We start from the raw sequence: 12,621 nt of genomic DNA on the forward strand, positions 1-12,621 counted from the left end.
GGGACAGACTAACATAAACTGTTTTCCAATAATATGAGTTGCATTAAAGGGGTTCATGTCGGGGACCAATGATGTTATTGCTATAGTGGCATATTTATGTCTTAATGATTCCTATACTGTCTCATGAAAATAGCTCTAGGATCCATCATAAGGGGTGTGTTTGCTCATATCTATGGCTGCACCTAATTTAGGCTCCGCCCCTAATTGAATGAAACATGACAAAATATTTACCATGTCGTGTAGAACTCTGATGCTAGTAAATTCATGCCGCCCTCGGGAACATTTGTCTCATATAAGCACACACGCTTGAGCTTGTCCCCTTGATGCATAGAGAATTGGGCTTTCTCTCGTTGAGGGCATTTACATACTGCAATTTACTTTCTGCAATTTACTTTATTGCAAACTATACACAGAAAACAACAAAACTACTGCTTTATTATTATTGTTTACTTTCCAAATTTGCTAACCAATACCTTCAGCTCCTCGTGGGTTCGACAACCTTTCCTATTGAAAAGTACTACAATTGATCTCCTACACTTGGGAGCGATCACCCTCCCATGGTTTTATCGGCATGCCCCCTTGGGCCGTCGGGTCTTCCGTTGTTGTAGCCAAGGACCTTGCGTCAGTCTCCCTAATTATATGTCTCTTTGAAATGGGCATAATACAAAATGATCTTACTCAAGCTAGAAACCTCAAATTCATTCTATGTCTCTTTGAAATGCTATCTAGCCTTAAAATAAATTTTCATAAAAGTGAAGTTTCTTGTTTGGTGAGGTAAAAAGAAATGCGGGAATTGTTTGAAGATATTTTTACCTGTCAAAGTAATGAATTGCCGATGAAATATGTAGTAATTCCCATAGATACGAAAAGAATCATGAATTGTGATTGGAATGGCCCCATTGGGAACGTTGAAAAGAAATTTGGTGGTTAGCTACCGAATAATATGTCAATAGCGGGGGCAAGAAAATTTTAATTAATTCATCCATCTCTGGCTTTCTTTTGTACATGCTTGTTACTCTTAGTTCTACCTTTCTGTGAGGAGATGATCCTTCTAAGAACAAGTATCATTTGGTGGGTTGGCTGACTCTCTGTTTGCCTAAGGGTCAGGGTGACCTTGGGGTTTTGAATATATATATATTATCGATATTAATTTGTTGTAATAATGGCTCTAGAAACTATTCAATAGCTCAGGCTTGTGGTGGGTTATTATTAGGAAAAAAAGCCTAGGGGACGTCACTTACAGAAATGGTGATTTCCATTTCTAGCAAGGGCTGGCGGAAGTTAAGTCTTTATTCCTGAGTTGTTGCAAATTCCAAATAGGTAATGGTCCTGGTGTAAATTTTTGGAAGGATAATTGGCTAGGAGATTGCACTCTCTCAGCTAGCTTCCCTAGAATTTTTTCGATCAGCCTGAACGCAAACATATCGGTGAGGAAAGCGTTTGATGATGGTCTAGACAACATGAAATTTAGAAGATCTATGGTTGGTGCTAGGAAAAAGCTTTGGGTAGATATTAAGAAGCTTTGGGTGAATGTTTCCTTTTTGGAGGAACGTGAGAGTTTATACTGTCTGTGATTCAGGAAAATTTACAATGAAGTATTTTTATCTGGCTCTACAATACTATGACACTATCCCACATAAATTTTTGTGGAAATGAAGATTCCCTGAGAATTAAGACATTCATTTGGTTGGTGTTCAAAAATAACATACTAACCAAAGATGTACTTAATCATAGAGGAGGGATCCACAATGTTTGTTCTGTGGGAAGAATGAAAACATTGATCATTTACCTTTTACGTGTCCTTTGGCTCGGTATATGTGGAATGTGGTTAGATGTGCTCTTGGAGTGAGTTGCCAATTTAACAGTGTAGATGATTGTTTCCTCATTTGGCTCGAACAATTCACTAGGAATAAAAAAACGAATCATCACGGTGGGTGTGTTTATAGTTTTGTGGAGTATATGAAAAGCCAGGAACATGGCATGCTTCTAGCAAACTTGGTCTGCCATCTATAGTTCCCTTTTAAGCTTGTTATTGGATTGATTTCTGGAGTAACCTGCAGGTGAAGGGTGAAGGAGGGCGTAAAATGGGAGCTACAACGGGGCACAAAGCTGCTGAAGCAAGTCACTTCTGAAGTCTTCAAGGATAGAAAGAGGTGCGCAACTTGAATTCTTAACTGGAAGGATGAGACAAATGTGGATAGGAAAATGAAGAAATAAAGAAGCAAAGTTTATATCGATGCTGAGGTTTGGTGGAAGTTCCTTGTTTTGGGGCGAGTACTGGCAGTATCTTGAAGTAAGAGAGCTCATGAATGATGTAGTGGTCTTTAAAAGGCTCGTTAGACTTTGTGTGTTACTTTTTCTCTGCCGCAGTCTTAGCTAGCTCGAAAATCACTTTTTATTTTCTCTGTTTGAGGTGGTTGTTGTGTAAGGCGGAAAATGTGTAGTTCTATGATTTCTCTAATAATGGAAATCAGGGGAAACCCTTAATTCAAAGAAGAAGAAGAAGAAGAAGAAGAAGAAGAAGAAGAAGAAGAAGAAGAAGAAGAAGAAGAAGAAGAAGAAGAAGAAAGGAGAGCGGAGATCTTGGCATCAGGGATGCAATGGACTAACGCAAACTTGGGAGGGAGTTGCTTGGCTGTCGGCGACGCATGATGCTCTTTGTGTTGGAGCTATATGGACGATGTTCTATGTTTTGCTCATGAATTTGGCCATACTTTACGTTTGAAATTGAATTTAAAATTAAAATATGGATTTGTAATGTTATTGAATTGTTACATGTTGAAACATGACAAGTTTGAACTATATTGATTCAAACTATCACTCGAATTGATCCCAACTTGGGACGATAGAAAAAAGGGTAAAAAACCGTGACGAACTGACAACATAGCACATGGAGAAACGCAACGGCATCTGCATTCTGTAGCTCCTATACAGGATCGTGTAGGGCTGTGGCAATCATGCAGAAAAAGCCAGCGCCCTATCCTGCAGAGAGGCAAACATGGCTCCGGTCAGCCATGGCTTCGTCCAGCAAAAATTTACTCCTAGCACCAGACGCTGCTCCGAACTGATTGCCCGCGCCGGTGGCTGCGGCTCCCCAATAATTCAGCGTCCAGCCTTTGCCTGAATCCTGGCAGCAAAATTTACGGCACTTTGTAGATATGCCAGAGCTGCCTACACCTACACGGTGATATATGCAAATGCCCAACAGTCACTGCACGTTGCTCGTCTGGGCTTGTTCATGGATGCCACATGCTACTGGTTCAGGAATGCATAGGTCAAGATCCGGCCGAACAGCTACTTACAAGCGAGTACTAGCTAGGGCGCCATCTGGTTGACAAGACGCTCTAGGTTTGTTGCATTCACCCACTCCCTCTGCTCACGGTCTCGCTCAGGTTCAGACTTCCAAGACAAGTAGCGGTGAAGCTTAAAAAATCATCTATGGTGTCTCGAGTTGCAGCCAGGCAGGTAAATCTACTGGCTCGAGGACAAGGGAAGGTCAGAGCTCGAAAGATGAGGAATCGTGGTGCGTGCGAGTTTGTGCAACTTTCCTTGACCATGAACAGTGCTCGTGTGGCATGGATGAACGACGATGCATGAGTCATGAGTGATCATGGCGGTCTTCAGTTAATGTCATGTAGATTCAGTCTGTACAATGGCACGTCTCAAATGGGAAATGCAGGATGCACAGTTAACTGATGAGAATTTACACCGCAGATGAACAAGCAAATGCTAATTCGCAGTTCAGGAAACCGTTGCCAACTTTTTAGCCCACCTTGATGGCACATTCAACTCTTGCAAAATTGGCTGTCCTGGCCACAAATGCCATGTACAGCAATGCACATTTATGTTCTCATAGTTCATTAACTGATATGATGCAGGTCCTAATGATGGAACAACAGTGCACATCTGACAGTATTGCTAGAGCTTTAGGTGCTCAAGCCAAGTACAATGGTGGAGTACCATTGTACCAAGATCTCCCCGCTAATTTCCAAATAAACGTACACCAGTGGTGGCCACCATTCATGTCCATACACTCTTCCAAATCATTTCTTCCTCCAAGTGCCCAACAGAAACAAAGTGCACAACAGATAGTGTATCCATCCAGCAAGACAAGGGATAAGCAGGGGTCCCCTTCTCATTATCCAGGGAAAATTTATACACAGAATACAAGAACTGGACTTGTAATCATTTTGTGCAGAGCAAGAGAACAAGTTAACGGTCACGAACCATCTCATAATTTCCCCTCGATCCTCCTGAACCAATCGAGATGGCAAAATGCAGATAAAATATACAGCGCATCACAGCATTGCAAAGATCTAGCAGGCATGGTTAAAAATGGATATTAAAGACAAGATCCCAAGAAGCCAAGCAGGCCCCTCCACGAATCAATTTCCTACAGAGTACACAAGATTGAGTACAGAGTAGCCAAGAACATCAGTAGCCGTTGAGGTAGGAACCCCACATGCGCGCCCACTAACCTCGGCAACGTGGCCATGGCAGGAGCATCAAGCCGTGCCAAGCACCACCCTAACCACGAGATTAGAAACGCCAACGGCTACTTCTTCCACTTGACTTGGCGGGCACATGCGGCTGAGGCGCCAAACACTAATCTGAAGAACTAAGAAAAGAATTACATAAAAAATGGTACAAGCTACTGGACTGACAATGCCGGCTGAGGGATGCCGGAGACTACGCCGGTGATGCCTGGGTTGTTGGGTCGGCGGAGGAGGGGATGTCCGGGCCGACGCGGCAGCCCTCGAGCATGAACACCACGTCGCCCATCGCCGGACGGTCAAGTGGGTCGGAGGCGGTGCAGAGAAGGCCGACCTTGATGCCCAGCAGGAACTCCTCCCACTCTGACGACTCCGGGTCGAGCTCCAGCAGACCCGGCTCGAGCAGCTCGGTCACTGCCCCGCGCTGTAGCTGCCTCTTCACCCACTTCACAATGTCTTCATCTTCACCGGCGAACATGCCGGGGCGCCGGCCGGTGAGCAGTTCCAGTAGCACAATGCCAAAGCTGTAGACATCACCTTCCCTTGTAGCCTGCCCAGCAGTCGCCGCATCTGGGGCGACATAGCCGAGCGAACCAACCGGTGTTGTAGCTGATGTAGATGCAGCGGCGGCGGCTGCGGCGGCACCCGCTGTCACCACCATTGGCTCCAGCCCAAAATCAGACAAGTGTGGCTCGAAATCAGCATCGAAAAGAATGTTCTGTGGCTTGACATCTCCATGGATGACCCCGGACTGGTGGAGGAATGCAAGGCCGCGGGAGACACCAAGGGCGATGAGGTGCCTCATCGGCCAGTTGAGGATGTGGCCATCTTGGTGAGACGCTTCTTGGAGCAATGTGGCGAGGTTGCCGTTGGGCATGTAGTCGTATACCAGCAGACGAACATCCGGTGGCGGCCCAGCGTAGTAGCCACGCAGGACAGTGAGGTTTCTATGCTTCACCCTGCCTAGATTTTCAGCCTCTTTCCTGAACGAGCCCTCCTCAACCACCACGGCACCATCGGCTGAGGTAGAAGGAAGCCGCAAGATTGCCAGCACCGTTCCTTCACTGTAACAAGCCTTGAACATGAGACCATGGCGACCACGGCTAAGCACATTTTCCTCATCAAACTGCCGTGTCGCCTCAACCGTGTCCGCATAGGTGATCCTGGAATTGAACATGATCAGCTTTGTCTGGCTGTCGGTGCTTGTGCCGCTTGACCCGCTGCCTCGTCCAGGGCTGCGTCGCCTCTTCTTGACACCATCACGCCGCTCAACAAACTTGCGCCTCCACCGCAGCAAGCCGAACACACAGCAGCAGCACAACAACACAAGCAGCAGCGAAGCAGCAGCCACTGCACCTATCACAAGAGCCAGGCGCTGCAGCCTCTGTCGCTTCCGGTGCTGCCTGTACTCACTGCATTCGCTCTCCAATGGCGGACCACACAGATCAGGGTTGGAAGCAAATGCTGAAGGGGTGCCAAAGCGGGAGCCAAGCACTGCCGGTATCTCGCCGGTAAGGTCATTGTGCGACACATTGAATGACACAAGGCCTGGAATCTGAGCCAATGGAACAGGGATGCTGCCTGTAATGTTGTTGGACGACAGATCAAGTGTCTGCAGCTTCGACAGGTTGGCAAGAGAGGCCGGTATCTCGCCGCCAAGATGGTTGTCATCAAGCTTCAGAGTGGCAAGCGACGAGCAGTTGGAAATCTCTGGTGGTATCTTGCCAGACATCTGATTGTGGCTGAGGTCAAGCTCCTCCAATTCACCCAGCCGCGAGAGGTCACTTGGAACTGGGCCAGTCAGACGGTTGTCACTGAGGTCAAGCACGGTGAGGTTCGAACAATTGGCGAGCTCTGCAGGCACCTCCCCAGAGATCCGGTTGTGGGAGGCCGAGAGCACCTGCAGCGACGCCATGTACCCATATGTCGCCGGGATCGACCCCGAGAAAGAGTTGACCGAGATGTTGAGGTGCCGCAGACTCCACAGACTGCTGAACCCTTCTGGAACATCACCGGAGAACAAGTTATCGGCGAGAGACACATGCTGCAGCTGCGGCAAACCGAAAAGCTCTGACGGCAGAGCGCCCGACAGGTTCTTCAGACCAGAGAAATCAAGAACCCGCAGGTTCAGCAGGCTGCCAATGGTGGCCGGAACGCGGCCCGAGAACGCATTGCCGCTCAAGTTCAAACTCTGCAGAGCAGGCAGGCTGCCAACGGCAGCAGGAATGTCGCCGGCGAGCCTGTTGTCAGAGAGGTCCAGGACTGTGAGGTTGCCCAGCAGGAAGAGCTCGTCGGGCAGGCCACCGGTGAGCCGGTTGTTGGGCATTGACAGCGTCTCCAGCCACGAGAGGTTCCCCAACGCTGCCGGAATCTGGCCGGCGAAGGAGTTGCCACCGAGATAGACCTCCCGGAGCCGCGGGAGGCCGCCGAGAGCCGCGGGGACCTCGCCGGAGAAGCGGTTGTCCTCGAGAGCAAGCACCTGGAGGGCACCGCATCGGGCGATCTCTGTGGGGATTTCGCCGGTCAGAGCATTGCCTCCAAGCCGCAGCTCCTGGAGGGAAGTGAGCTGCCCGACCGATGCGGGGAGGTCGCCGGTGAAGGCGTTGCCGGAGAGGTTGAGCACGGTGAGGCCCTGCGCCTCGACGAGCCATGCCGGGAACGGGCCGGCTAGCCTGTTGCCTCCGAGGTCGACGACTTGGAGATCTTTGCCGAGGGTGACTGGGACGTCGACCATGGAGAACTGGTTGGCGCCGAGCTGCAGGATGCGGAGCGAGGAGTTCAGGTTGGCGCCGCCGAAGGCGGCGGCGGGGATGGCGCCGGAGAGCAGGTTGCGGGAGACGGCGAGGATCTGGAGGGAGGGGATGGCGGCGACGGCGGCGGGGAGGATGCCGCGGAGCGCGTTGCCCTGCAGGCTGAGGTGGAGCAGGGCGGAGCAGTTGGCGAGCGCGGAGGGGATGGTGCCCTCGAGGAGGTTGTCGTCGAGCCAGAGGTAATGCAGGTCCTGCAGGGCGGCGAGGGAGGCCGGGACGGTGCCGCGGAGGCGGTTGGCGTTGAGGTTGAGGCGCTGGAGCCCCGGCGCGGAGGTGGGGAGGGTTGCGGGGATGGCGCCGGAGAAGGCGTTGGAGGAGAGGTCGAGGTGCTTGAGCCCGTGTGGGAGGGTGGGCGGGATGGGGCCGGAGAGGAGGTTGGCGGAGGCGTCGAAGGTGTCGAGGGCGGTGAGGTTGGCGAGGAAGGACGGCGGGATGGGGCCGGAGAGCGCGTTGTTTTGGAGGAAGATGGTGCGGAGGGCGGGGATGGTGGAGAGGGCGGGCGGGATGGCGCCGGTGAGGGCGTTGGAGCGGAGGCTGAGTTTTTGGAGGGAGGGGAGGCGGGAGAGGGTTGGGGAGATGGTGCCGGCGAGGCGGAGGCGCGGGAGCTGCAGCTCGACGACGCGGTTGGTGGCGGGCGAGCAGGCGACGCCGCGCCAGGAGCAGGGCGCGGAGCGCGAGGCGGCGTCCCAGCCGGACATGGCGGCGTAGGGGTCGCTCAGGGCCGCGCGGAAGGCGAGGAGCGCGTCGATCTCGGCCTGCACCTCCGCGGTGCGTGCCACGGGCGGGGACGCGGGGGGCGGCGTTGTGGCCGCGGCGGCGCACGCCACCATGGCGAGCAGGAAGAGCAGCCGTGGCGGCGGCATGGCGGGAGGCGGGGAGCGGCGGCCCGCTTTGTGTGGCGGGCGTGTGATCATCGGGTTGATTGCTTTGGCATTTAGGCGTTCATGGGAGAGAGCGAGAGAGGGAGTGGGAGAAGAGAGTGTGCGTTTGCGTTTGCAGAGGAGGGAGGGGAGGGGGGAGAAGAAAAGGAAGGAGCGGTTTGGGGCGGAAGAAAATCATATACGACCCTGGGTCGTACCCTCCATGGCTGGACCAAGTCGCGCGTCCGACACCTGGCACAAACGAATCTCAAAGCCTGGCCAGCAATTCTAATTAGCAAATCCCTATCGCCTAATCCTTGTTCACTTCTCCAACTTTCCTCTCGACGCCTCGCTGTGCTGCAGATGCCGGCGCTCGCCGCTCTCCCCCGGACCCCCGTCGTCCATGGCCGCGCGACACCTTTATCTGTTGCGTTGATCCTGCCACGTGAACCCGTGTCTACGCCGTCCCTCGCGGAATCACCGACGCTCCAGCTAGCCACATAGCGACGGCGCCGCCGACGGACAGCCTCAACTGCTCGCCCGCTGGGCGTGGTCAATCTACTCTGTTGTTGCCTGCTATTTTCTCGTCAGCACGGTTGGTGGATTGGACTGCCTATGATACTCTTTTCGGTGGATTTCGCTGGAGCGCCGGATTGAACTGCAGGGCCGGGACGACGGTGAAGGAGCGCCGGTGGTTGGGGTAACCTGCCTGTGCACTGAGGAGTGTGGTCTTCCAGGAAAGCAGCGGGGATGGCTCGCCGGTGCTCACGGCCGAACATTACGGAATGGATTCATGGCACAGTTCTCACGCGAGGGAATCGTGGTGATAGAAGTGGATTTGGTGATTTCGTGAACTGATTTTTCCTGGGTGCTTTGAGATTCGATATGCGACGTGTCTCTCGTGGGAGTTGGTCCACCAACTTGGTCTGTACGACCTGGGTCGTATAAGATTTTCCTCCGTTTGGGGCGCGAGGCGAGGTTTTGGACGGGTTTGGGTGGGTTTCGAGGCTGTTTATTTTTCTTTGTTTGTTTTCGTCTCCCCGCCTTTTTTCTGCTTGCTGCTTTCTCTCTCTCTTCTGAACGTCAAAAAGCTGGTAGAGGGCGCGCTCTTTAATGAGCTGTTTTGTTAACGTTAAGCGCGCATTTACGAGCGCGACCACAGGCTGTCACCGCTAGAGCACGTTTGGTAGCCTGTATGTCTCTTGACTCGCGTCATGCCGGTAATTTTCGGTCTGTTTGGATGCTGGAGGAACGTTCGCTTCGGCCATTTCTAGCGAGTCACCCCCATTTCCGCAGAAGTGGAGAACGTTGCGTCCTCGCAGAGCCACCACGGGAGATGGTGGGAGCTCGCGCGGGATTGCGAAATCTCGGCGGGATAAATTCGGTTACCGAGCTTGAAGTTTCGCCACCGTATATAGGGGTGGCTCTCTCACCGGCAAATCTAAATCCCCCATCCCCTCCCCCACTTCGAGGTCATCCACCGTACCCGATCTAGCGACATGGCCAACTATACCTCACCCGCACGGTCGGCGAGGCTTGCGGCGGCGACGGCGGCTATGGCGGCGGCTACTGGCCGCGGAGGATGGTCTTCTTCTTCGTCTGCGTCGATGACTTCGGTTTTGGTAAGCTTCTGCAAACCCTAGCCTTAGATCTAGATCTTTTGGATACACAAGCGGGGTCTGAACGAATCCATTGTAGGACATTCCTTCATCGTCGGTGGAGGTTGTGCAGGTTGCATCTGACTCTACCGTCGTTGTCGTTGACTCTTCCACTGGGACGCTGGTGCTTCCTGCATCTTCGCCAGGATCTCCTGCTTCCCCGACCTCGGTGCTACGTGTGGCTCCTTTGACTGTAAGACCGTTTTTAGTTATCTCAATGTTCATTGATGTGGTAGTGATCGTTCATTGATCTGCTAGTGCTTAAGAATGTCCATATGGTAATGGTAGTTCTTTGATCTGCTAGTGTTTATCATGTAGGCGATCATACCTTTGGGCCCCCTGATCTGTCTGCGCCTACTGTGAATGCTCAGCCATGTCTGATTGCAAGCAAACCGGCCATGGTTTGGAAACCTGAGCTATCAGAGTTTATGCTGAACCGGTTGGTTCTGCTCGTCCGTAGCGTCGTCTACTTCAACATGGGATTCAAGGAGCAGCAGATGAAGAAGGTAGCCGCGGATGTTCTTGCATTCGCCGACGTACATGTCACCACCCTTCACCTCTACAACCACATCAGAAACTGGAGGACGAAGTGGAGCGTTATTATGAAGATCAAATCCGAACGCATTTTGGACTAGAGCGAAGATGGTTGCTGCTTCTACGGCGGTGATGAAGGGACGTCGGACGAGTACATTCAGGTACGAAGCATCAATGAGTTCCTACATCGATCTGAATGTATATATGTGTGAATGTCCTCCGCACTAACAGATGTTCCTTGTCGATTGCAGCGCTACCAGAAGCACCGTCAATACGTCGACACCCCAATCACGAACTACGCTCAGATGAAGACGATCTTCACTCCCCGGTATGTGTGCAAGGCGCAGCTGTTCCAGCCTAACTTGCTAGTCAGGGCTATCGACTTCATTGCAGACAATAAAGCAGAGTATGCCGTCTACCGTAAGCTGCAACCACCGCAGAGGAGGACCTCGCTCCGCAACCAGTTTCCTGCTTAGTGCTTATGCTTCCTTTCGTCATGATCTGCTGATTTTGGGAGGTGATCTTGTATCCCTCCATTAGCTAGGACTTGCTACAATCTGATCCCTGGTTTGTAATGATGAACTTGTTCAAGGTGGTATATACTAACCCCTCGTGTGATGAACTTGTGATGCATCACGAAGTAGTTGCTTCGCTCGTGATGCATCGCCCACTAAGTAGTTGATGTGTATTACCAGCACCTTTTGTGATGAACTGAATCTGATGTGTGTTGTTATTCAATAATGGGTAACCTCACCACTCTAAGTGAATGGGTTACCACAACACTGAGCTATCTGCAACCAAACAAGTTGTGGGCTGCACGAGCAGGGAAGAAAGTACTGTAAACGGGCAACCAAACGATGGGGCATGGGTTCCTTCTCCAGTGCGCAAAAGGCCTCACAGGCTACCAAACGACCCAGCTTTCATGACCCATCTCGCGACGCGCAGGTGAGCCCATCTCGCTGGCGCAGTGAGCCAGGAATTGCATGCAGGCTACCAAACGCGCCCCTAGTGAATGTCGTCTCTACTGCGTGGCTCTCCGGTGTCGGCATAGACCGATGGGGCCAAAGGAGGTAAAGGCATCTCCAATGGCGCAACACAAACATGCGCGACCATTTGCGTCAGCGCGCCAGAAATGCGTCTGCACCCTGCTCTAGCGAGGCGACGCATCGTGTTCGAGCCGTCCGTGGAGACACAAACGCGGCGCAAATATGTGGCACGTTTGCGTCTCCACGGACGCTGCGCGGTCGCCCTGAGCGTCCGCTCGCTTCCCCACGGGCCCGCCTATTAGCGACCCTGGCTTGAGCCGGCGCAAATTAAAGCAGAGCAACTGCTGGGGAGGGCAACCACCGGAGTGGCAACCGCGTCGATCGACGCGCCGAACTCCCGCGGAAATGCAACAGCGAACATCTTCGTTATACGCGTCGCCATTAATTCCCGCTGAATAAAACCACTGCGCCTGCTCTAATTCATGTCCAACCGGCTGCCATCCTTCTTCTTCTCCAACACCAGTTAGCCACCATGAGCAACCTATCGTTGCCATCGAACACCGATAGCGAGGGCAAGCCTCCGGGATGGCGACATTGGTGGGATAGGGTTGCCACGCCGACCAACCCTAGCTCCCCGCCGATGGAGGGCGAGGAGGAGGGGGCGCCGTTGGCCTCGATGACCAGGACGAGGAGAAGGACTCTGACACAAGGTGGGCACGGCTGGAGGCGCTAGAGGCGGCGGACGACGCGGCGGTGACAAGGAAGGAGGCAAGGTCCTGAGCGAGGGCGCAGGCGGAGGCTCGTCGTCCCTTCACCGACAACGAGGACGACCCCAATGACCACTCGTCGGAGGGGAACTCAAGCTCGTCGGACGCGTCGACCGACAGTACGTCTTCGGATGAGGTGACGAGCAGGAGGCGCGTCCGTGAGGATGACGAGGCGGGGCCTTCTAACAAGAAGGGCAAGAATTAGTTAGTTTAAAATTTGTTTGTTTTCGCGTTTGTTCTCCTAGTTTGTATATTAAATTTGTTTGAACTTGTTCGATTTGACAAAGCATGGCTTGATCAATTGAACTTGTTTTCGGACGCTTGTTCTCCAAGAATTAGTTAATTTCTCCAAAACACGTAGGACCGCTGGGGTTGCCCCCCAACGCAAATAGACAATTTGCGCATAGCGGTCATTTTCGCGTCCGCCTGGCAACAGAAACGGACGCGCGCGGACAATTTTTGCGGTATTAGGGTCGTCCCGTGGGAGATGCCCTAATGCCAGGGGCAGAGTGT

The 12,621-nt window shown here is 52.5% G+C and overlaps 1 protein-coding gene across 1 annotated transcript; it reads right to left on the reverse strand.

Annotated features, from left to right (window-relative positions):
- Window positions 1–4,689: 4,689 nt before the first annotated feature.
- Window positions 4,690–8,166, reverse strand: LOC124671462 (probable inactive leucine-rich repeat receptor kinase XIAO). Its single transcript, XM_047207830.1, has one exon. The coding sequence runs from the start codon at window positions 8,164–8,166 to the stop codon at window positions 4,690–4,692; it is 3,477 nt and encodes a 1,158-aa protein (XP_047063786.1).
- Window positions 8,167–12,621: the final 4,455 nt, after the last annotated feature.

Source organism: Lolium rigidum, chromosome 7 (assembly GCF_022539505.1).
Source record: "Lolium rigidum isolate FL_2022 chromosome 7, APGP_CSIRO_Lrig_0.1, whole genome shotgun sequence".
Lineage (NCBI taxonomy): Eukaryota > Viridiplantae > Streptophyta > Magnoliopsida > Poales > Poaceae > Lolium > Lolium rigidum.

Coding starts and splice junctions, on each gene's coding strand:
- LOC124671462 (XM_047207830.1), bottom strand. CDS start 8,166: ATGCCGCCGCCACGGCTGCTCTTCCTGCTCGCCATGGTGGCGTGCGCC.